This window comes from Zootoca vivipara, chromosome 10 (genome assembly GCF_965207765.1).
Source record: "Zootoca vivipara chromosome 10, rZooViv2.hap1.1, whole genome shotgun sequence".
Taxonomy (NCBI): Eukaryota; Metazoa; Chordata; class Lepidosauria; order Squamata; family Lacertidae; genus Zootoca; species Zootoca vivipara.
In genome coordinates, this window is record NC_142593.1 from 28172818 (window position 1) to 28196392 (window position 23575).

Consider the following 23575-nt stretch of genomic DNA (forward strand, 5'->3'; position numbering starts at 1 on the left):
GGGAGATGGGGTGGCAGGCTCCAACCCTGATCTATTTATGTTCATTAGAGAATCTGAAAAGAATACTTGCAAGAGGCTCTCCTCAGCCATAATGAATATGCATTGGTCGAGGGGGTCAGGTATGTTTCCCACCCCCTAGGTGTATGTGTTATCTCTAGAATTGCCTAAAATGGGCTCTGTATTCTTCTCTGTTGCAAGCTATTCAAAGCTGAACTGGGTCATACCTGAAGACTCTGATGTTAAACAATAATTAAAAGAAAACAAGTAAAAGAAAACAGCCCATACACCAGGGGGTCACCAACATTTGGGGGCCAGTGGACAATGTGGAATTTGCAGAAAGTTTTGTGGGTGCCAATCAGAAAATAGCGGCTGTGAGGGAACAGGCATCCCCAAACTTCGGCCTCCAGATGTTTTGGATTACAATTCCCATCTTCCCCGACCACTGGTCCTGTTAGCTAGGGATCATGGGAGTTGTAGGCCAAAACATCTGGAGGGCCACAATTTGGCGATGCTTGGCATAGAATAACAGAATGGTGGCTGTAGAGGATGTGGTGTAACACAAAGTGGCTGCCACATCTAAAAAGGATCAGAAAAAGAGCCAGGAACATACAATGGTGCAGGCATGTCCAGCCATCAATGGAAAAAGACACCTTCATCTGCCATTATAGTAACTGCTCAAAGGGAGAAGTTCTCTGGAATGGAAGGGAGGGTGTCCAGCCCTGGTATCCAAAGAAATGTGGGCATGTTTAAGTGTACAGAATGGCAATCAAGTGAAAATACAAATGCATTGTGGATTTTTAAGGGATAATAACTGAGACCTTTTGCAGACACTACAGGGGATATTACTGGTGAGGGCCAGGCTGGCAACAGAAATATGTTTTCTAATAATCCGCAGGCAGATTCTTCAGTGTAAGATTATGTTTTACCTTCTTTGAGAGGAGGAATGATACTCTTGTAGGGCAGGAAAAGGTTAAAACAGAACATACAAAAAAAGAAAGAAAAAAGGATTCATGGCATTAAAATAATCAGCGGCTCTACAGATGCAATACCTTTGGTAGACTGATCAGCCACACACACATGTCTCTATCAAATGGACTCTATCAATTTTTATTAGAACACCCATGCACATACAGGTTAGTTTTTATTTAAAAAAATTAGGCTACACTTGTGCATCTAAATTAATGGGTTCAAACCCGAGCCAGGAGCTCAGCCCCTGTAAAAATTTACAGCCCTCCCTTTTACAAACAACCACGAAAATCATTTCTGTTAATTGTCCATTTATAATTCACAGCATTCTAGTACACAGCTGTGTGTAGCTGTTGGGTCTGTTGGTTTGTTGGTTTAGTGCAAAAGAAAAAAAATAGAGTTACAAAAACATGGAGATTGGAGTAATAAAAATGACGTAGGAACTAGAGATGAGTGTCCGCTATGGGTATTCTTCTAAGCTCTACAATCTGGGAACTAACCATCGTGCCTCCATCCTGGCTGCCGTGGCAGGACTCGGTGTCACTGATGTTGAGGCCTGCACCTGAAAGGAAGAGAAAGGATGATAACATTTGGGAGGCTCGGACATTAGAAAAGGGCAGTGTATCCCGCAGAAAGCAAACCTGCTCTGTTCTTTTATTATTCTGCTACAAATATAGCTTCTCTTGGATTTTTGTGCAAAAGAAAGAATAGACCTCGAAGCTGTGCTAGAAACAATTTATAGCCCGGCGTATTTATGTCCAGTGTATTTCGACCCCTGCGTCCCAGCTCCTCAAGGGTCAGCTAAAGCAGGGGCAGATTTAGGGCTGTGCAAGCAATGTGCATGCTCTGGGCGCTGAGCTGAAGGGGTGCCTGATCAAAGTGAGGCTCTGGGCTTTGGGAAGGAAGATAAGGCACTGACAGGTTCCCAGAGTCCTCCTGTCTCCTTCCCAAGCCTTTTTAGCATTTGGAAGGAGGTGACAGAGCTCTTGGTCCCTGACAGAGCCCTTGCACCTCTTTCCCAAAGTCGGGTGCATCCTTGCCTGCCCTTGGGAAGGCAGTGTGAGGACAGGGGGAGGGGGCGCCAAATTTTGGCCTTGCACAGGGCACCATAATACCTAAGTCCACCACTGGCTAAAGCAATATATATGGTTTGCTGCTGTGGCAGGCAAGAATCTTATGCTGACCACTGATGAGATGAATTCAGTGGTTTCTGAAGGTCCCGTCAACTCAAAACACTGTGGGCCATTAATAAATTAAATGCTTATTGTGTACCCTTGCGGTCTTTTCTTTCCTTCTTCCCCATCCCTCCCCCTCCTTGGATTGTTGTTTCTATATACTGCAATTATAGATAACAGAAGGTTCTTTGGCCTTGCATATATAACTCTGTACAGCTGCGGTATTGCCTCAGTGATGTTTTTAGGACTTGTGCTGAGGGTGTATGTGAATGTACACAAACAGAATTACCCATGTCCTTGAAAACACAAAACAGAGGTGAAGTGACAGGATCCTAAAACGGTGCTTGATTGAAGTACAAATTTAAACTAGTTTGTAACTGGATTAACTAGCACGGCTTGCCACTAAGAGCCCTGTGGACTGCAGCTTTGTGAAGATATTTCAAAACTGTTTGTTAGGGCCATAACCCCTTTGCAAGATTCCAGTTCCCATGGTTCCTTAACAGATAAGCAAAGATGAAAATAATACATGTTTGTGGTGGAAAATACTCTTAACTAGTTTCTCTTGTTGCAGGGTGTTAGCAGCCCAAAAAATCCTACAAGGGAAATTCCACTGCTTCTCCTAGCTTGGTAAATATTATTTTTGTTTAAGGGTTTGATTTTGAGGTGGAAAACAGCACTCTTCTGTTTATTTCCTTGTGCAGCCTGGGACCTTTGTTCCTCCCTCTTGTTGAATCTTCTTGGAGCCCTCTAGCCTTTAAAGAGCAGGTCACACATAATGTGCAGGCAACTTTCCCAATCTGAAAGGGGTTTAAGTTCCTCCAGTTGCTCCTACTGCTTCGTCCAAAACTCCTCACCCTCTCTGCCCTAATGGACTTTTGTTCCTGCAAGGAAAACACCTGAATGAAGAACAGGACCTCAGTGTGTGAACAATGGCAATAGGGATTTCCCAGATGACAAAGCTTGGCCCAGGCCAGCAGTAGCTGAAGGATTCCTCCCACCAGCATTACATCAAGATGAGGATTGGTTTGCTAGGTTCATGGCTCTAGGAAGTTTCTCTACAGGGAGGGATTTCTGAGGGCAAGTCCCATTAGGATGATGGTGGACGCAGCTTCAACAGCACTTGAATTCTTCATGAATGACAACAACCAAAAGCAGGTAGAACAACTCAGCTTCCTCTCTTTGCCATTTCTTCTGCAAGTGGCACAGACAGATTACTGCTGCCTAGAACACTCGGTGCTCTGGTGTCAGGAAAAGCAAATACAGCTTTTAAAAAATTGCCCAACCCCTATTTGGGCATTTCAAGACTTGCAATCCATATTTATTCAGAAGTGCGTGCAAGCATAATTAAACATGGTAATGCTAAAAGGGATTAATGCCAGGCATTACTTTCCAGCAAAACCAGTTACAAATGACCAAGGGCTACAGAGGTACGATGGACTGGGCAGAATCATTCCTGCTGCCAATTCACTGTCTTCAAAGGTGTTGTCCTTGCAATAAATCTGGCTCACTGAGTCCTGCCGATGCAATGCTTTCAGGAGACTAAGTGTTACCAGGTTTTCATTTAGAAAATAATTTGTGAAATGCAAATCAGATGGGAAACTGGCAGGGATTTCATTCCAAACAGGACTTTCTGCTGCCCAGCAATACTCATCTCTCTTTTTTCCTCCAGGGATGATCAAGTAGTGACACTATTTGCTATACTCTTCAAAGAAAAACCTTTTAGGAGCAGAGGAGACATGGGAGGTGGTGAAGAGGCTCTGAGAGAGTGAATGGCTGGTTTCCAAAAGCAGATACAACTGTGCTGCTCCAAAGGGGATAACCTGAACCAACCTTCAAATGAAAGGAGATTCTGACTAAACCTTAGAAAGAACTTTCTGAGGGCAAGAACCATTCAGCAGTGGAACGGACTCCATCAGAAGGTGGTGGACTCTTCTTCGCTGGAGGTTTTTTAAACAGAGGTCAGGTGGTCATCTGTCATGGATGCTTTGGCTGTGATTCCTGCATTGTAGGGGGTTGCGCTGGATGACCTTTTGGGCTTCCTTCCAACTCTACAATTCTATAATTCTGTGACTAAGCCACTACAGTACTTGGAATCAGTTAGAGGAAAAGCCTTAAAACAAGATAGACGAAAAAGTTTTAAAGAGGCAAGAAACACCCAGACTTATATGCAGGATCATAAGAAGAGGTGATTGTGCTCTCTGGGGTAGAAAACAGGGGAGTGTTCAGACATCTTGGAGAAAGGCAACTCTTAAATCAAGCTTAGTCTAGATGTGGCAGTTCTTGTAAATAGCCATCATTTCTGTAAAGTTACATTTTGGGGTGCTCCAGAAGCCTGTTGGCCTCAGATTCCATGGCATTTTTGACTCTCAGATGCTGCCTTTTCACTTTCTTTTTAAAAGGAAGTGCTCAGTTCAGAGAAATGAAATGAAATTGGTATCTAAAATAAGGCTACAGAAAAGGTCACAGTGGGACTAATATGCTAAAGCTAGCTGCTTTTGGAGTCAAGAAGGAAAAGGCATTTCAGTAAGATGACAAAGAACATCTACTCCAGTAAAAGGCTGTTTTAATAAGAAGGCTTACACAGTTTGAGGGACCCAGAGCTTCCAGATAATCTATTAAAGAAAAGTATAGGAGCTTTATGTAGAACCATAATTGAACTCCTGATCAAGGTTTATTAAAAAGTAACTTCCTTTATATACAGGGTGTTTCAGAAGTGTCCTGCTATGAAATCCAGAATTAATTGCTGTTAGCCACCATCAAAAAGCACAGCCCAAGGCCAAATGGAATAGCCTGGCATGGCTCATTTTATACCACAGTGCTAAGCATGCTTATGATGTGCTTAAATATCAAATTGCAATTGCTACATCTGCAGGATCTGAACCTTTAACATGTTTAGGGTGTCCTTTATTTTATTTATTTTTTAAAACCCAATATTTAAAAACTGGTTCTTAAATATAATAGTATCAACATTGTGTTTGAACACAAACAGGTCATCAAACAGCGAAGCAACAACCTAAAATATTTCAATGCACAGCTGCTAAGAAAACTATTGCAGAAGGCTAAGAGTTCAATGCGACCAATTTGTTATCAGATTAAAGCACATTAGTCCTCATAGGTCTATTTCATGATTTAATCCTGGGAAAGTAGATTCCTTGGCCTGTGTGTTTCCAACAATAATTATGAGGTTTGTGCTTCATATTCCCTTGCTAATTTTGTTAGCCCAGTTTCTTTATCAGCTCTGCCCATCTTGCAGTCCCAAAGCGGAAACTCTGGGATCTGAAGCTTACTTTGCTTCCTGCTTTGAACTTGAGTGCTAATCAAAAATGCACTGAGTTTATCATGGTCCCTCACTATGTTTGAAAGGGTTTGTGAGACTAGCTCAAGGAGTATGAAAGAGGTGGTTGCAGAGATCTACACAATGTTATTAGATTATCAATTTAGGGAGGGCTCAAACAATTGTGAGAAGCTCATATTCAGGGGACTATTTCTTTTTTCTTTTCTTTTCTGTGTGATAACCATTTTATTTCTGATGGAGAATGGACAGCTTTGTGATGTGCACCGCTCTTTAAGCCTATATCCATTAAAATGAAGGAATCCATGTTAAAATCTGTGCATCAATGGCACTGGACATCTGTAAGACCTCATTATATTAAGAATTCCTTATCACCCATTTGTTTAAGAAGATGTCAAAATCTTGGTGCATGGATCCCTCTCTGGTGGGAGATTCCAGAAGCACAGACATTTTGGAATGCAGTTATTATAATCCTTAGTGATCTCCTTCACAGAGACGTTGAAATAAATCCTTATTTAGAAGGTGCAACAAGGATCTCCCTTGAAAGAATCTGACAAAACACCTCCTTGTGGCAGCATGCATGGACCTGGGCTTACATTGGAGAGGCACAGGGTGATGTACTGTCCGCAAGTGGTATGACAGGGCATAGTACTTGACTTTGACTGATGAACTTACATAAAGCTGTAGAGTGAAGATTGGAGAAATAATAATTGGTTTATATTTATTTCTTTTATTAACTGTAATACAGAGGGACCTAGATGGAACTCATACATCTTTTGTGGTGCAATTATTTTCTGTCTTATATATATATTATATATACCATATCTTATACATATCACGACTGTATTTTGCATTGTACCTGGTGACCAATATCCATTATTTGTTATTTGTATTGTTTCATGTTATTTGTAATAACCAATAACACACATATATATAACCAATAACACACACACACACACACACACACACACACACACACGTGTGTGTGTGTGTGTATATACACATAAATAAACATATTTATATACATATAAATAAATATAACTATAGAGAGCGCTTCATTAGCAGACCCAGCAAGGTGCCTGCAGTGGCAACTGCTGCCTGAATGGATCAATAAGCTAATTCCAATACTCCAATTCCAATACTTTGGCTATTCAGTATTAGATCTCACCTTGCTCTCTCCACATCTTTCATGTTGTGCCCAACATCATTTATAAGTTACTAGCATCACCTGCATTCTCTAGCCTTATTCATATATCACTTGTGTGTTGGGGGGGGGGGGGGAGTGTACCATGGAATCAAGAGTTGGGCTGTACTTTTAGTTGACTCTGACATCCCAATCATGTGGAGTCCCTACACATGAGCAGGAGCTTGCACATTGGGGTTTCTTTACTGACAACCACATGCCACATTCAGTTGTGGATGAAGTTGCAGGCAGGCCTAAAAGTGCAGCCCAGCTCCCAGTTCAATGCAGCATCGCCCTATACAGTGGACCCCCCCAGATACAAACTTAATTTGTTCCGGGGGTCTGTACGTACCCCGAAAAGTCCACAACATGAGGTGTTGCTTCTGCACATGCGCGCAGCGCAATAGAGTGCTTTTGTGAATGCGTGCGCAGCGAAACCCAGAAGTATACACTTCCGGGTTTGCCATGTTCACAACCCCGAAAGTTACGTTACCTGAAGGTAAAGTAACCTGAGGGTCCACTGTACAAGAGTCACATAGGAATAAAGCTTTTGTACATGTCTTAATCCCAGCTTATTCAACAGGGTGTACAGAAACTGCTTTTCTTTTCATTTTTGAGGGTCTACTAGCACCTCCTTGTAGGTGCCCCTGACAAGGTGTTGAGCAGGACTTCTCCTCCTCAGATGGGAACACTTTGGGACTAACAATGATTTTTAGCTGATATGACTGACCTATACATCATCATCAACAAACCTTTTATTGGCATCACATACAAACATCCATAACAAATCAATACAGAATTACCACCTCCCCAGTGGCACAAAACATTTGCCAAAAGAAAAGAGGCAAAGCAGTCTATCGTCACATCTCTAGGTCTCCAGGGAGATCAGACGTCTGCAATGTGTTTCGCCGACAAAAAAAAACAAATAAAGATATTTAGCCACTAACTTGGTGAGCTCCTGATCATTCCCCAGTAATAGAAAATGTATGACCTCCAACTCTGGTTTCCATTTGGGGATCCAGAGTTGATATAGGAATTGCTGGCGGAGATCAGCATATAGTTTACATTTAAGAACCATATGTGTAAGATATGAGAGTGAGAGCTTTATGGTCCAATGAGAGCTGGACCATAAGGAAGGATGATCGCCGAAGAATTGATGCTTTTGAATTATGGTGCTGGAGGAGACCCTTGAGAGTCCCATGGACTGCAAGTAGATCAAACCTGTCCATTCTGAAGGAAATCGGCCCTGAGTGCTCACTGGAAGGACAGATCGTGAAGCTGAGGCTCCAATACTTTGGCCAGCTCATGAGAAGAGAAGACTCCCTGGAAAAGACCCTGGTTTTGGGAAAGACTGAGGGCACTAGGACGACAGAGGACGAGATGGCTGGACAGTGTTCTCGAAGCTACCAACATGTGTCTGACCAAACTGCGCAAGGCAGTGGAAGACAGGAGTGCCTGGCGTGCTCTGGTCCATAGGGTCACAAAGAGTCAGACACGACTAAATGACTAAACAATAACAAATGTGTAAGCGTTTCCACCAGGTGGTCTTCACATGGGCAAATTCTACTATGTTGGTTAAACATCTGCATTACAACAGATAAAGATCCTCTCCTCAGTGAAGTTTTGTTAGACCCCTTTCTTTCCCCAGGGCTACAACAGTTTAATATAAAGGTGCAGCAACTCGGGCTGACCTATACATACACGAACTTTCTCTTGCCTACATTCAGGTGGAGAAGGTAATGTACAAACTGGAAGTACCATGCTAAACGAAATTGCTGCAATCACCTTCACAACAGCCCTTTTGGAGTTGGCCTGATTGAATCAATGGCAAGCAATTGTGAGGTCTACTTTAGCAGTCTATGTGCCTCCTGGGTATCCAAGCAGCCCCACCAGCTCCTTCCTTGGCTTCACCCTCACTCATTCTGATTGTTCCTGGCCCATCCTCTCTCTCTAACTTTCTCTTTCTGCCTGCAGCCACCCCCTGCACATCACTTTTGGATCCCACTTAGATTTAACTGCCTTGGACTGTTCCATGGCCTCCTTCAGCTGTGGCCTCATGCTACTTAACTGCTCCTCTCACTTTTTTAGGAGCTGCCTGGACCCTGTAACCTTTGAACTGTCTGTCCAGAATTGACCCACATGATTGATCTTCTGCTTCAAATATATTTATTCCCCTTGGTGGTGCTTTGGTTCCTGTACAACTTCTTCCACACAAATGCAAACAACAATGAACCTGAGGGCATTAGTGCAGGAAATTTGGGGGCACTGCTACAAGAACCATTGCCTTAAGAACACAAGTTCTTTCATACATGCTAAAGTTTACCTTGAGCACTTGAGAAAATCATTCCAGACTAGCTTAGTGTCCTGACTCGCACAGAATGAAAACAAAAAGCTTAATGCTTTTTCATTCAGTTTGTTTTTTGAGGTCTTTAAAAATAATCTGCATATTAACTTTAGCACAGAAAATAAGCATTTGTGCTAAAATACCCCCCCCCCCCCGGCTCTAATTTGATTTGCCAGACATAATGCATTAGCAAAGAGTACACTTGATCTTTAGAAAAACCAGTTGCATTCCAAAGCATAAACATGTGGGCTTCTAAAAAGAAGAGAGATTGCACTTACCAGTTTTTAAAGCAAATATTAGATCATCAAACTCTTGTGATTCTTCATCAGCCACTAAGGAGCTGCTGCTGAACCCTCCCGGAGTTGCGTAGGCACTGCCATTCTGTGGGCTTTGCTTAAAGGCAGCACTGGCCTGGCTGCCTGGCCTTAGGGATGCCCTCTCCCAGTCTGCAGGCATCTTTGGAAAAACATTGAGAAAGAGGCAGAGGATTACTCTCAGCATTATAATTTGCAGGCGTCCCTCAATCTTCTAGTGGTATGACTAGAGCCGGGATAGGGAACTTACATTGGATAGTTAAAACATTGAAGGTTTTTTTTTAAAATGAAACTGGCTAAATGATTTTTGATAGATTGTAATTTTTATTTCCTCTCTGATATTTTAGAGGTTTTTGGCTGCCTTTAATGGACTATGGTCATTTTAAATACTTTGGACAGGATCACTAACAAACCCTGTCAGCAGAAGACATGTGCAGGGGCTTCTGCAATGGGGATTTCTTCCCTTTCTCCCTGCTGACACCATGCCCCCCCCCCAAGTTGGCTTTGAGAGGGTCAGGAGGAGGCCCACCCCCATCCACAGCTCACAGGGGGAGGAGAGACTGTTCTATCTGGAAAGCCTTTGGAACAGCAAAATGTTCAGTTCCACCCTTTACAACTCTCTCTCTCTCTCTCTCTCTCTCTCTCTCTCTCTCTCTCTCTCTCTCTCTCTCTGTGTGTGTGTGTGTGTGTGTGTGTGTGTGTGCTATTACCGGTACTAGCTGCCTTGAGCACACTAAGCCCAGGTATGAATAAATGTTTTAATGAAAAAGAAATCCAACTTTTGTCCAAGCTACTATTACTACTAGACAGACCACGTTGCACAGCAGTTAGGTTTGGACTTGGCTATGTGAAGTTCAAATCCCTGCTGAACTGTGAAGCTAACACAGAGCCAACCAAAACATTATCTTTGATTGAACTGCCTGTTGGAGAAAAAATGCAGGTTTGTACCTGTCCCCCCCCCACCCTCCAATGGGGCTTACAACATAGGAAAAGGATTAACCCTCTGCTGAGGAAGGTCAGGATGCAAGCAAAAGGAACATTCATCATTTTATATGGCAATTTCAATTAAGAAGTGCTCCTGAATTCCAACATTGCTTTTAGGCGCTCAGCTGATGGATGATGTCAGCAACACATTACGTTACCTTTGGCTAGTTAATTCAGTGGCTGGGACTGTTTGTAGAGACTAAGGACTTACTACATTGCAGTTCAAACCCAGGATGTGCCGAGGTGAGTTTGGATTGCGTGGATCTTGGGCTTTTCCCAGAGGATCCAGGGCTTAGCCAGCCCGATGGTTGTGTTACCCCCCCCCCCCTTGCTTAGCTGTGGCTCCACTGGCTCAGCTGGAAACTTAATCCAGAATATGTCCCCCAAAAAGGGGTATTCCAGGAGCGTGGAAGAACAGGACAAGGACAGACATATACCTATTCCAAATTCTGTATAGCTTGCTTATGCAATCTAGGGCCCAAACCTGAAAACGTGAGCACACACTTACCTGCCAGCTCAGTAGCCCCTCCCAGAGGCTCCTGAAAGGAGTTCGAAATAAGGGTAACTTAGGCCTGTGCAAATTCTGCTAGCCTAAATTCTGCTGGCTTCTTAAGATTGAGGATTGCTGCATTGGTTATAATACTGCCAATAATAATAATAATAATAATAATAATAATAATTTATTTATACCCCGCCCATCTGGCCGAGTTCCCCCAGTCACTCCGGGCGGCTTCCAACAAAACACTAAAATACAGAAATCCATCAAACATTAAAAGCTTCCCTAAACAGGGCTGCCTTGAGATGCCTTCTAAAGGTCTGGTAATTGTTGTTCTCTTTGACCTCTAGTGGGAGGGCATTCCATAGGGTGGGTGCCACTACCGAGAAGGCCCTCTGCCTGGTTCCCTGCAACTTGGCTTCTCGCAACGAGGGAACCACGAGAAGGCCCTCGGAGCTGGACCTCAGTGTCCGGGCAGAACTTCTTCACTTCGCTGCAGGTAGATGGCCTTTCAAAATCCTCCACCCAATCTGTGAGCAGATAAATTGGAGGGACCTTTTCACCACATTTCTTGTGGGGGTAGGTGAAATTCTCCAATAGTTTCTTGAAGGTGGAACTCTCAATCAGTAGTGGAGCTGACTTTTTTCCTAAGGTTTTTCTCTCTTTGATTCTCTTTTGCTGCTGCAAGAAACCTGGCTGTCATTTTGCATATTCTGAAATTCCCTGAACCATTCTGGGGCATTATGGAGGGTAGCAGCCACTACATACAAAATAATAATATTTTTCCCCCAAAGAGGCCTTTATTTTCTAGAATGAAAAAAATATATTTGAGAAATATCAGGAAAAAATGTCTTTGAGAAAAATTGGCATAGTTCTGATTGGCTACTGTAATGTGGCACTGGCTCTGAAAATCCCCCAGAAATATCAACAACTTTGAAATGCAGAAGTGGAGCTAGAAGTGATGTGCATGGCAATATCTTTTTTTCTTTTTCTTTTTAACCTGTACCATTTGCCAGTGTCTTTTCCAAGGCAAATTCAAGGTGCCGCTGTAGACTGTCAGAGCTCTAAAACAGCCTGCATTCAGGATATCTTAGGGAGTGTCTTCTTCTGTTTCTCCTTCTCTCACGTCTTGTGAGTTAAGATCAAGCAGAGTCATTGCTCCAGGTGATACCACTGTCGGCATGACCTTATCCTCTAAGATAATGGTGGCGCCAGTGTTACGGAATTCCCACCGCCCCTGGAGAAATCCAACAGGCCTACTCCCCGGGAGTTTTTAGCTGACTAGTAGAAAAAGCCTTGCTGCTTCATCAGGCTTTCACTAATCTGTGTGCCCAGTTATTGCAATACAGTTGTCAAGGGTAGCTAGTACTATTAGTCTCCTTCTGTACTGTGTTCATTTATATTCTATTTTATGGTTGTAAGTTGCTTTAAATTGTTTCCAACATTGTGTTCTGATGCTGTAACATGTCCTGAGACCTTAGCATGAAGGATAGGCAATCAATCTTTCTCTTTGAGAACTTTTCCTTGATGAAAACATTCTATAAATATGTAACTTTAAATAGAGCCCACTTTGGACATGGTTACCATCATGTTATATGTACAGCTTATAATCTGTATTTGATGTGCAGTGCTGTATATTAATTTCTCCACTACTAAATTAAGTGAGCGTGCTGTATTTGTGGATGTATGATATCTTCTATATTGAAAAATGTTTAATATTATATGCAAAAAAAGTATAATATTGTTAGTGCACTGCCAAAGCTTTCTATCGCTGCTATTGTTCCGGCAGGATGAATGGGTTTGGGGTTTTTTGCAAGTTGCATGAAACTTAATGCTTCACTAGATTTCCCCCTCCCCATAGTATAACGTATTTATGAGTATGTTTTTAAATATCAGTTGCTTGGAGACCTTTTAGATAACTAATAAATAAATAAATAGGCAGCACAGTTGCACATGCAACCCTCTTCTCCCATCAACCCATGTTTCCACAAGAAGCCTCCACATGTTGAACCTAAAGGTGTGCAGAGCTTCTGTGTTTGTTCAGATGTGATCAGCAGCCCCCTTCAGACAACTTCTTCCTCAAGTTGGGAAGTTCGGAAGAGTGAAGTGGGGAGAAGACATTGGGAGTGGGGCCAGCGCATGCACCCCTACACACTGCCACACACACATCTCTGGCATGTGTTGCTCAGGTGCCCAATTAGGGCTTAAACGCGGCTGCAATCCTATATTCACTTACCTGGTTGCATGCCCCATCAAACTAAGCAGGTCTTGCTTCTGAACATGTAAAGAATCACACTGCAAATAAAGTGCTTTGCAATTTTCAACACATGTGCCCTCGCAACAATTTCAGGTAGGGAACTGAGACAGAGAGGTTCTGAACCTCTCAAGCCTACGCAATGAAGCTGAGGCACAGTTGAGAATTGAACACAAATTTCTGAGAGCCACTAAATTGTATCTACTGGATCACACAAGCTTATATTTGCATTTCAGGGTTTCTTGATACATTTACTTAGTGGGTGGTGTTCTGCTAATGAGTTGCACCATCAGACACCTTCTATGCCAACTTTTAAACGCCTGCTGAAAGCTCTTCTGTTCTGCAAGGCCTATGCAGGAAAATAAGAATTTGTCTTTCCACAATGGTTACTTGATGTCTGTTTTTAACTTTTGCATGGTTTTTATTGTAAGGTTCTGTGTTTCCATTGCTGCAAACTGCTTTGATCTATCTTTATGAAACAGGGCCGTACAAATATTTTTTATAAATAAATAGAATAAAAAATAACAATTCCCACTTTTCTTCCTCCTCCACCCACTCTGTATTCCCCCCACAAATCTGCTCCAGAGGGTTGTTAGAACCACTTTAACAGATTTGGGTGGCCAAGTGGGAACATTCTGTTGCGCAAGCAGAAATTTGTGCATTGATTGATTTGCATAGCACTACATTGGATTCCATTCCACCCAGTATATTTTTTCTTAGTATGCTTAGGTAAAGTAATGCAAGTACCTCTTCCATAGCAGCAATTAGGTTCTGAGTAGATTTGCTGATCTCTGCTCCTGCTGGAGGCATGCCACTACCATGAGTGAAGAACGCAGAACCTGGACTTGTATGCCCATTCATTTCAACTGTGTAACTTGCCTTCACAGGGCAACAGAGCTGGTTGTGCAGAATAAAATACACCACGAAGACATAAAGACCCTGGAAAGAAAGGAGTGGGGTGTGTGTAAAGTAAACTTCCAAGTATGACACGAGACTGCTTTAAATACATTAAGGAACACATGGTATTCATATGTTGAGTTCAATGATGTACAATTTATGTACCCAATTGTTGAGCTGTACAGTTCTTCACATGTGATGTTCAATGAGTGTACAGTATGCACTTGTGTACTCAAGAGCTGAGCTGTACAAATCAACAAGTGTACACTCTTTCACAGAAACACTTGCAGATGTGTTCAGTGTAACATATGTGAACAAGGTTTGTGTCTTGAGAAGATTCTATGCAGAGCGGCAGATTTTCCCTAAAATCTGAAGTGACAACAGTTCAAATGATTATACTGTACATTAAAAACAAAAAACAAGAGAAGGTGTCAAAACAAATAACTGCCATGAAAGAAAACAGCAAGGTGATGCCCCCAGGGACTCTCTCTAGAGAGAAATAAGCACTATGTGTTTCTTGTTTAAACCCACTCATTTTTGAAGGTAAGCCAAGAGTGGGGCAACAAAGATTTGAATTTATCATAACAGTGAGCAAAGAGGCCTTGGATGGACCAGATTTTGATGTACCTTCTGTCCACCCCGCTCTAGATCTCCTCTTACCATTATTTCCTAACAGTCTACTAGGAGGAGGTGGGACTATTAAAACAGACCCCCTCCCTCCCAGCAGCAGCAGCTTGCTCTCTGCAAGGCTCTCTCAAGTCAAGCAGAGAAAGCTGCTTTCTAAATTCTCCTCCAGAATCATGTCTGATTCATGATCAGCTTCGGGGCTTGTTTTTCAAACCAGGCAAGCTTTGGGCTTGTACAGATGGCAATTTTTTCGGAGCAACAACAACAGCTTTGTTTCTCACTCCTCCTTGCTCTGATCCAGCATTGTTGCTGTGAGATCAATAGATACATGGTGGCAATTGGGCAATGGAGGAGATGGGGATGCAGTCCTGCTCCAGGGCAGGTACTCTTGTTGTGGGAACAAAGATTGCTCATTTATTTGTTTTATGCACATCATGGAACAACAGGCAGGAACCAGGCTCAAATCTGGCACTTTCTGTTTGTTTGTTAAACAGGGCTACATGACAGCTAGCAAGGAAAACATGGAGACATTCAACCAGGGGAGTGGGGAGATAAAATGTGCATTGCAAAACCGTGCCAAAATGTGTGTGAACATAGTCGGCAGAAAATTGTGCATCTTGTTACCAATGAGGCTATGAGCATTCTCCAACAGATGCCCTCAAGACAGCAATACAACAAAGCTGCGTCCACACACACAATGTTAAAAGCAATGGCACATAAGGACACAGAGTGAGGTTTGTTGGATGAGACCAAAGGCTCGTCTAGTCCAGCATTCTGTTTCCCACAGTGGCCCAGCAGATATCTATGCAAAGCCTCACAAGTAAGACTCATTCAACTGTTTCTTAACAACTGGCATACAGAGGCATACACCTGGAGGGAACATAAAGTCATCGTGCCTAGTAACCATTGAAAGCCTGTTTTCCTATGAATTTCTAATTCTCTTTTAAGCTGCCACAGTCACCCCAAAATAAGCAGAGGGGAATTGTAAAAAATTTTTGAAAGGGAAGGCAGTCAAATATTTCCAGTCTTTTGGGATGTTCTTAAAAAGCACAATAGAAGACTCAGCTAGAAAGTGTATGCAGCATCAGGAAAGGTACCACCACAGCCAAGAAGATTCCAGTATGGTCGAGGAGGGCTAACAGCAAAGGTTTCTGTCACTCACAGTTTCCTTCTGAAAACAGAAGCTCCAAATAAGGAGAATAAAAAGGAGCAGAAACTTTGGCAAAAGAATTGCAAGCAGCAAAAAGGAATGCAAAGAAAGAATGTGAGGTGCACATCACTAAAAAGATAAAAAAAGAGGGACAACACAATACGGTAAGTTAGAAGGAGCATATCAGCATACAGCTGGATCTTTGGATGACAAGGGAGTAAAAGGAGATTGCAAAGAAGATGAATACATTATTCGCATCTGTCTACACAGCAGAAGTTGTGGGGCAGATCCTTGCACCTGAACTAACTTTATTGGGAAGGGACTCTAAGAAACTGGGACAAATAGTGGTGACTAGAGACAAAGTCCTAGGCCTTATTTGCCACTGTGCTAAAGCTTTTGATTAGAGTCCCAGAAATGGGATTTTCAAGTGAGTATTGTGTATGATTATACTAGTATTGGGCATGCTATCGAAGCCTGCCTTTTGACCTCCCCCTCCCACTGCAAGATTTGCACATATTTCCACTTTGGGAGGTGATTGCCCTAAAAAGCAATATAGAAATTTCTTAAGCAACAATAAAGCATAGTATTGGTGGTGGGTGCACCAAAAGTGAAGCAGGCAGGACCAAAACATACACATGCATGCCGCTGTATTCCTCTTTCTCTTACACACACACACACCTTATTCTAATACATATTTGCATACACTCCTCCCCATTCCTCACACCAAACACTCAGCTCAATTGACTTTTGTGCTGCAGAACAAGGCTCTCTGTTGGCTCCACATCTTGACCTGAAACTACCTACACTGAGGATGCTGCAGTTTTTACCAACAGGTCTTACCAGCCAGTATGATTTTACAGTGGTACCTTGGGTTAAGAACTTAATTCGTTTTTAACCCGAAACTGTTCTTAACCTGAGGTACCACTTTAGCTAATGGGGCCTCCCACTGCCGCCACTGTGTAATTTCTGTTCTCATCCTGAAGCAAAGTTCTTAACCCGAGGTACTATTTCTGGGTTAGCGGAGTCTGTAACCTGAAGCGTCTGTAACCCGAGGTACCACTGTATTGGCCAAGCATATGACAATCAGTGAGCTAAGAAACTCTCAGTAAACAATATACACAAACAAAGAGTGCACATCTCAAAGATCAAAATGATGCAGAAGAGAAAGGCAACACATGCGAGGAAGAGGAGCACATTTTGAAGAGTGAAGCAGATGGCTATGATCACACAACTTAATTTGTACAGATTCTTGGGTTTAAGAAGCTTGAAAGCTTTAAATGAAAGGACTTTTAAGTGCAGACACAATAGAAAGGCAAGTTTTCAATGCAAAATGAATTTTTTTAAAAAATGGTGTCCCTCCTTTAATTAGGGCAAGATGCAGAAGAACCCAAAGGTCCCTAAGCTGCTTAAGCAAGTATGATTCAAAAGGACACATAATAAAGAATAGTGAGTGCACTTTTTGGAAGATCTGGGGCAATCAATTGGTTAAGACAAAAGCAACGGTTTCTCTCTTAATCTAACCATGCCAGTGCTTGAAATGTAGGTCAAAATTTGATGGGATTAAGCAAATTTATGGGTTGACTTCAGGCCTTGACAGGGCAAAAGAACTTAATCACTGTGTAACTAACTGCTGAAGATATACTGAGAATGTGCAAATGAAAGGCTACTTTCCAGGCTTAAATCTTGGGCCAGTTCTTCTTCCTTTCTCCTTTCCAGCTAGTTCCATGCCTGAAGGCAAATGTCTTCACCTTGGACTTCTCTTTGATGTAGTGCGACTAGTGGAACAACATATTTTTATGGCTATCTGGGAGCAATGGTGTAATTTATCTCAAGTTGTTCCATCAGCAAAGGGTCAGGGAGTCAGAGAGTCAGACAAGGCCTAAGTTTCATGATCTCTTCGGGAAAATGATATTAGCAAGTTTTCAATCTGATATTTTCTATTTCATTCTTGTTGTCGTGCTTGTTATTATTTAGTTTCCTGTTCTAAGCTGCGAGGTTACTTTGATAGCAAGCTTATAAAAATATTTGTTTCCTCAGCATCATTAAAGTATCTGCATTCCTTAGTATACCACTTAGATGAACCTTCCTCCACATCATGAATGGTTTCTTTTGCTGCTATTGAAATTAATGCACCTAACTTAGTTTGTTAATTTTAATGGGTTTATTCTGAGCAAAATATAGCTTTATATCAGCCTGTTTGTCCAAAGCACTAGAATGCCTAAAGAGAAAATGTGCCTAAAAGAATAGCTGTGTTGTATCTAGACACGGGTAGGCAAACTAAGGCCCGGGGGCCGGGGCCGGCCCAATCGCCTTCTAAATCCGGATGGTGGACGGTCCGGGAATCAGCTTGTTTTTACATGAGTAGAATGTGTCCTTTTATTTAAAATGCATCTCTGGGTTATTTGTGAGGCATAGGAATTCGTTCACCCCCCAAAAAAATATAGTCCGGCCCCCCACAAGGTCCAAGGGACAGTGGACCGGCCCCCTGCTGAAAAAGTTTGCTGACCCCTGGTGTAAACTAAAAACACCTAGGATTAAACTTCTGCCCTATCTTGGTCATTTGTTAAATAATCCCCCTCCCCAATTCCACATTTGCTTTTTTAAAAAGTAACCTCACAAGTTGGTTATTTACAGCACATTTCAATTAAAGCACTCTTAATATTAATAATGATTGAGTTATTAATTCTGCCATCAAAAATTAGAACTCAGTGGGCTATTTTGACTGCACACAACCAACCACCGCTGCTCCTACGGTACATTTAGCAGCAACCTACAGTAGCAAATATTACTGTTATTACCAGCCCTTTCTGAAAGCTGTATGAACCAAGAATAGCAGCATGAGACAAACCCTTCATATCTGAGGTGTATGTGAATGTGAGGAGGTGGAACAACCACAGCAATTTTGGGTTCTGTCACTGTGGAAACCATTCTCTGGCTGACTGGCAAAATGCTGCAAATGAAACTTTTTTTTAAAGACCAACGGTAAAAGGAAAGGGATAATTTAAGGAAGAAATGCTACAGTTCTTTCATAGACAAGTTGTCCCTCAGAGCTTATTCTTTCCTCACAGACCCCTAAGTGCAAGGCTGCTAAAAATGCTTCTTTATGATTACATAATGGTAGTGTCATTATGTTTGAATGGCCCACTCATCAAAAACAGGCTTGGCCATGTGGAGAATCTCTATACACCAATGCTACACATTGCCATGGATCACTAGCATTGATATTCCCCATGAGGTGCATATCTTTTTAGTGTTACATCACCTGTATGAAGTCACCACACCCCCAAGTGGAAGCCGTTCCAGTGGCCTACTACATTTATTTGCGTATGACTCTGTTCAAGACCTTTGTTCACCTTCTAAGACCCTTCTTGCAGTCCTACCACTGAGAGGCACGCACTTGGAGGGAATAAAGCAGCATCTTATTCAGTGGTGGCACCCAATTTATGGAATCACCTTCCCAGAAAGATGTGTTTAGTCCCACTGTTGCCTGCTTTCATGTTGCCACTTAAGACAGTTATGTTTCAGTGGGATTTTTCCAGTTGTTGTTTCAATTATTTCCATCTGCTCTGTAGTGTTTTAATTGTCTGCACTTTCACTGCATATCAATTTCTTTTATTGTTATGTTATTATACTGCTTTATTTTGCTTGTTGAAAGCCACTTTTATATGTAATGGCAGGCAGGACATAAATTTTACAACAAGCAAGCAAGCAAGTTCCTCATATGCATTAAATCAGTGGAATGTAGGGAAAGGACCTAATTTGGAGATAATGCTTCCTGTACTTTCTTCCAGCTCTTCGGGTCTAGAGGCCAGTCAGCAAGGGGCTACCAAGGGGCTACCAACATGGAGATTCTTTGAAACAGATTCTGCATGGTGACTGCACCATATAGCAGCCATAATATACAACTCAATGCCACCACTAGGAAGTTGCTGTAGACAGAGTTGGACCATTGGGCCATTTAGCACACTACAGGCTCTCTACAGTTGCAGGTAAGGATCATTCCCAGGTTGGTTCACATGGGGAGAAGTTTTATAGGTCAAAACAAGCATTTTGAATTGGGTCTGGAAACTAATTGGCAGCCAGGGCAGTCGGGCCAGGATGAGCATTATACATTCAAAGCATCTTGCCCCGGTAAGCAACCTGGCCACTGAATTCTGTTTTTAACTGTGATGTCAATCTATTATTTGATATGAATTTCATCCATCATTTCTTAAAGATAGCAAAGCCATTCCAAATACAAGGCAGAAAAAAACTGGATGCGTTGGCAAATGTGTGTGCATATTTGTGTATGCGTGTGTATGTTGTTTGCAAAGGGATACAAGAATCAAAGCAGGAAAGGCCTATTTTCCTTGGAAAAGACAAACTGGATTCAATTAGTCACAGAATTACTTGAGACCAAAGACATATATAGCAATCTCTTGTATTATAGAACATTAATGAAAAGCAAATAAACAAACTGGTGGTTTTGGCAACTTTTGTGGAAAAGCCACCTGCTTTGTGCATAAATCCAATAAGCTGAGGCATTAGGAAGCATAGTCTAGGATATCACTGTAATCCAAAACGATTGATTTGTCATTTAGTGCTAACCTGATTTTGCTGTTCAGCCCTGCATGTACATAAGCCTTTGTACTTCAGCTATCCCATATTTTAAAATATGTCCACATGGTGCAGTATTTTTACAAAGAGATGCTTGACGATTAATCCACATGTTTTACACAATCATCTGGAAAACCACTGAGTTTCATAGCAGCACTGGGGGGGGGGGTTCTTTACAAGACACAGTACTAGACAAACAAGTAGCTCAACTTCAAAACCATTTATCACTAAAAGTTCTGATTATGCAAGATCTTCTGGATTTCCTAGATAATGCTGATCCTTCCCCTGCAAAATGCAGGATGAGGTGCATGTCTCTGTTCGATCCAGGGCTTCCTCACATTTGGAATGTGAAAGGCAGGGATGGAAAAACTATGGCCCTCCAGATATTCTTAGACTACATGTCCCATCAGCCTTGACCATTGGACCATGCTGGCTGGGGTTGATTGGGAGCTGGAATCCAGCCACATTTGGAGAGCCACAGGCGCTCCATCTTTAATCCTATGAATTAGGTTATAGCAGCTGATCCAAGGCCACTCAATAAGTTTCATGAGGATTTGAATCCAGATTTCCAGTCGAAGTCCAGCAGTCTAATCAACAGGGTCTCAAATTCTAGAGCAGGATTGGGCCACGTTTTCCACCCTGTCATAAACAACAGTACTGGAAACTTTTCCAGTGAATTTGGAGTGTGCTGCAGGGGGTGCCAAAAGGGAGGAGGAAATGAAGTTGTTACTGGGAGCAAGGGAGATATGCAACATTTTGCGGGGAAGTGGGGGACTTACTAATAAAATGGTGGTGCCATTTCAATTTTCTGTCTTTTCCAGAAATACCTTAATGATTTGAGACCTCCTACAAGCCACAGGGAATTTAAGTGATTTTATAAAATATAGTGGGGGGTTTTATACACACCGTAAATATAGATATATAACACAATAGGGTCAGTATCAATTGGCTCCTAGCTTAAAAAGGCAGAGGAGGATAAAAGGGGAAGAAAATCAAGGTGCTTCTAAGTCTGCCATTTATGCCTCAGTAATGAAAAATTTCCATGTCACTTTGGCAACAGCAAAACAACAAATGTGAAGATTTAAACCACTAATAAACTGATGGTACAAGCTGGTTTGGAGCTCTTTCTTTCTTTCTTTTTTTAATCCAGCTGACCTTTGTCAAGGCAAACAAGGAACACTTGACATTTTAGTCAAAATAAGTAACACATAATGATCTTTTAGTTGTGGTAAGCTCCAATTGTTGCACAACTCTTTTGTTGCAAACCCATACTCACACATGAAGAATCCAGAAAATAGTTTCCTAACAAAGTGCTTATAAATCATTCCGTTTGGAGCCTTTATCTGACTAATGGCAATTTCTAGGTAGTGAGGGGGTGGATCTATTTCTACGAAGGTTCTGTATCAATCAAGTTTGAATCAAGTGAACATTTAAAAAGACATATCCACCATCTTAGCTTTCACCCATCTGCTCTGGTAAAAAGAAACTGTAGCATTGCCACATTATAATTTACATTACAAAAATTGCAATAGATTAGTTGTTGCCAACATTTGCACCATGATCAAGTCTGCTTAAATAACTCAGATGGCATCTATCTATCCTAACCAAAAGCTGCGTCCCGACAGGGATAATTTTCCTCACTTGTAGTGGCACTTTCTGGAATTCCATTCATGTGCTCTGATTACAGTATAATTGGCCCATTCTTAGATTTATTCTGTTTTATCACCAGATTTCATTTCACTTCTTCCATTCTTTCTTTTTCAAACAATGTGGGTGAGTGGTACTCAGAACAGCACTTGAAATTCTGAAATTTGACCATGTTCCAATCTAAACCACATACTGTTTCTGTTGTGCAGTGTTCCTTTTTCTGTAAAAGCTATGCATCTGTGTGAGGGACAGGGGATATCGCGAAGTCTTCTACAGACTTCAGCACTGTAAATACGCAGCACCAATAAAAGAATAAAATGCAGAGCTGCGTAGCGTCGTTACTCTGAAGTAGCCCACTCCGGCCACTGTGACAATCTGCAAAGGAACAATGTAGACTATTCGTAGTTTACTAATTTGATATAACTCTTCTGAAAGAAAAATGAAATGGCTTACCCAAAAGTATTTAGCATATTCTTTCTGTATCTCACACTTTTGTTCTCAACAGATATTAATGCAGAGCAGGCAAAAAAACAAACAAAACCCAACCATATTGAGAAACAAAAGTTATCAGGGGAAACAGCTATGGTGTTGGGAATTTTTGTATTTAGTCTAGTAACTAGAGGGGAACAAGATAATGAATTAGGTGGAAAAAGTGGATATTTCGGCCAATTTATTTCAATGACTGATTGTGAGTTCTGGTATTAGGAGAGGGGGAGATAATATTCTATTTATTGTCTCCAGTCCATATGGGTCGTAACTTTATAAAGCTTGTTCATAGGAATGGGGAATATGTGGCCCGCCAGATATTATAGGACTCTATTATTGGCGCTGGCCAAAGTACATTGCTGGCTGGGCAGATGTGGGTTAGAGTCCAACAACATCAGGAGAGCACCCAGTTGGGGAAGGCTGCTCTAACTACCACACCTAATTGGCAGATTATTGTCATCAAGCCTTGGTTCTGATCTCCGAAAGGTGTATTGCCAACCATCAAAGCTGGAAATAGAATGGTGGACTTAATCTGATCACACAAGGTAACAGTTATGGTCTTCAGATGCTTCCAGCTGCAGCTTTTAAGAATGAATCATCTTAGTTCTATCGCACAGTGAAACAAAAGTGCAGAAAGGTTCACTCTAACCTTTCGGAAAAATTAATTTGTGAATCAATATTTTCCTCTTTGCTGAGTTGTTTTATGGCCAGTGGTGGTATTATGGCCACTGACGAACGTTTTCATCACTGAAATGTTAAGTGCCAGAAAAGCTGAAGAGAGATAGGCGTGGGAGAGCTGTAATGCGATTAGGTGTCCCCCCCCCCCAACACACAACTGCTGCTGAGAGCTGGCCAATGCCAAATTTAGAAGTAATTATTAGATTTGCCTCTTAATTAGGGAAGATTTTTGGAACGCTATCAAATAAAATAAAAAAGAGGACTACAGACAGCATTGTTTTACTGCCCTTAGCTAGCAGAGAACATCACTTGCGGGTTAAATGGCATTAGGGTAGCACATAAAAAGTTCCCTTTTCAGCATGTGTGTAATGCACAGAAAAAGGAAGCTGCTGTTATGCTGTGGCCCATTCAATGCAAATCAAAAGCGTTACAGGAAACTTCAGCATCACTAAGCTACTATTAAGAATTGTGTAAAAGAGCAATATT

At 41.8% G+C, this 23575-nt stretch overlaps 1 protein-coding gene across 1 annotated transcript in view; it reads right to left on the bottom strand.

Annotated features, from left to right (window-relative positions):
• Positions 1–1080: 1080 nt before the first annotated feature.
• ADGRV1 (adhesion G protein-coupled receptor V1) overlaps positions 1081–23575 on the bottom strand; it is a 253099-nt gene continuing 230604 nt past the window's right edge. The window contains exons 88-90 of the mRNA XM_088653182.1: positions 13756–13947; positions 9239–9416; positions 1081–1528 (exon numbers count right to left, since the gene is read on the bottom strand). Coding sequence (XP_088509308.1) covers positions 1410–1528; positions 9239–9416; positions 13756–13947 — 489 coding nt within the window. The 3' untranslated portion in view covers positions 1081–1409. The remainder of the gene's footprint in view (positions 1529–9238; positions 9417–13755; positions 13948–23575) is intronic.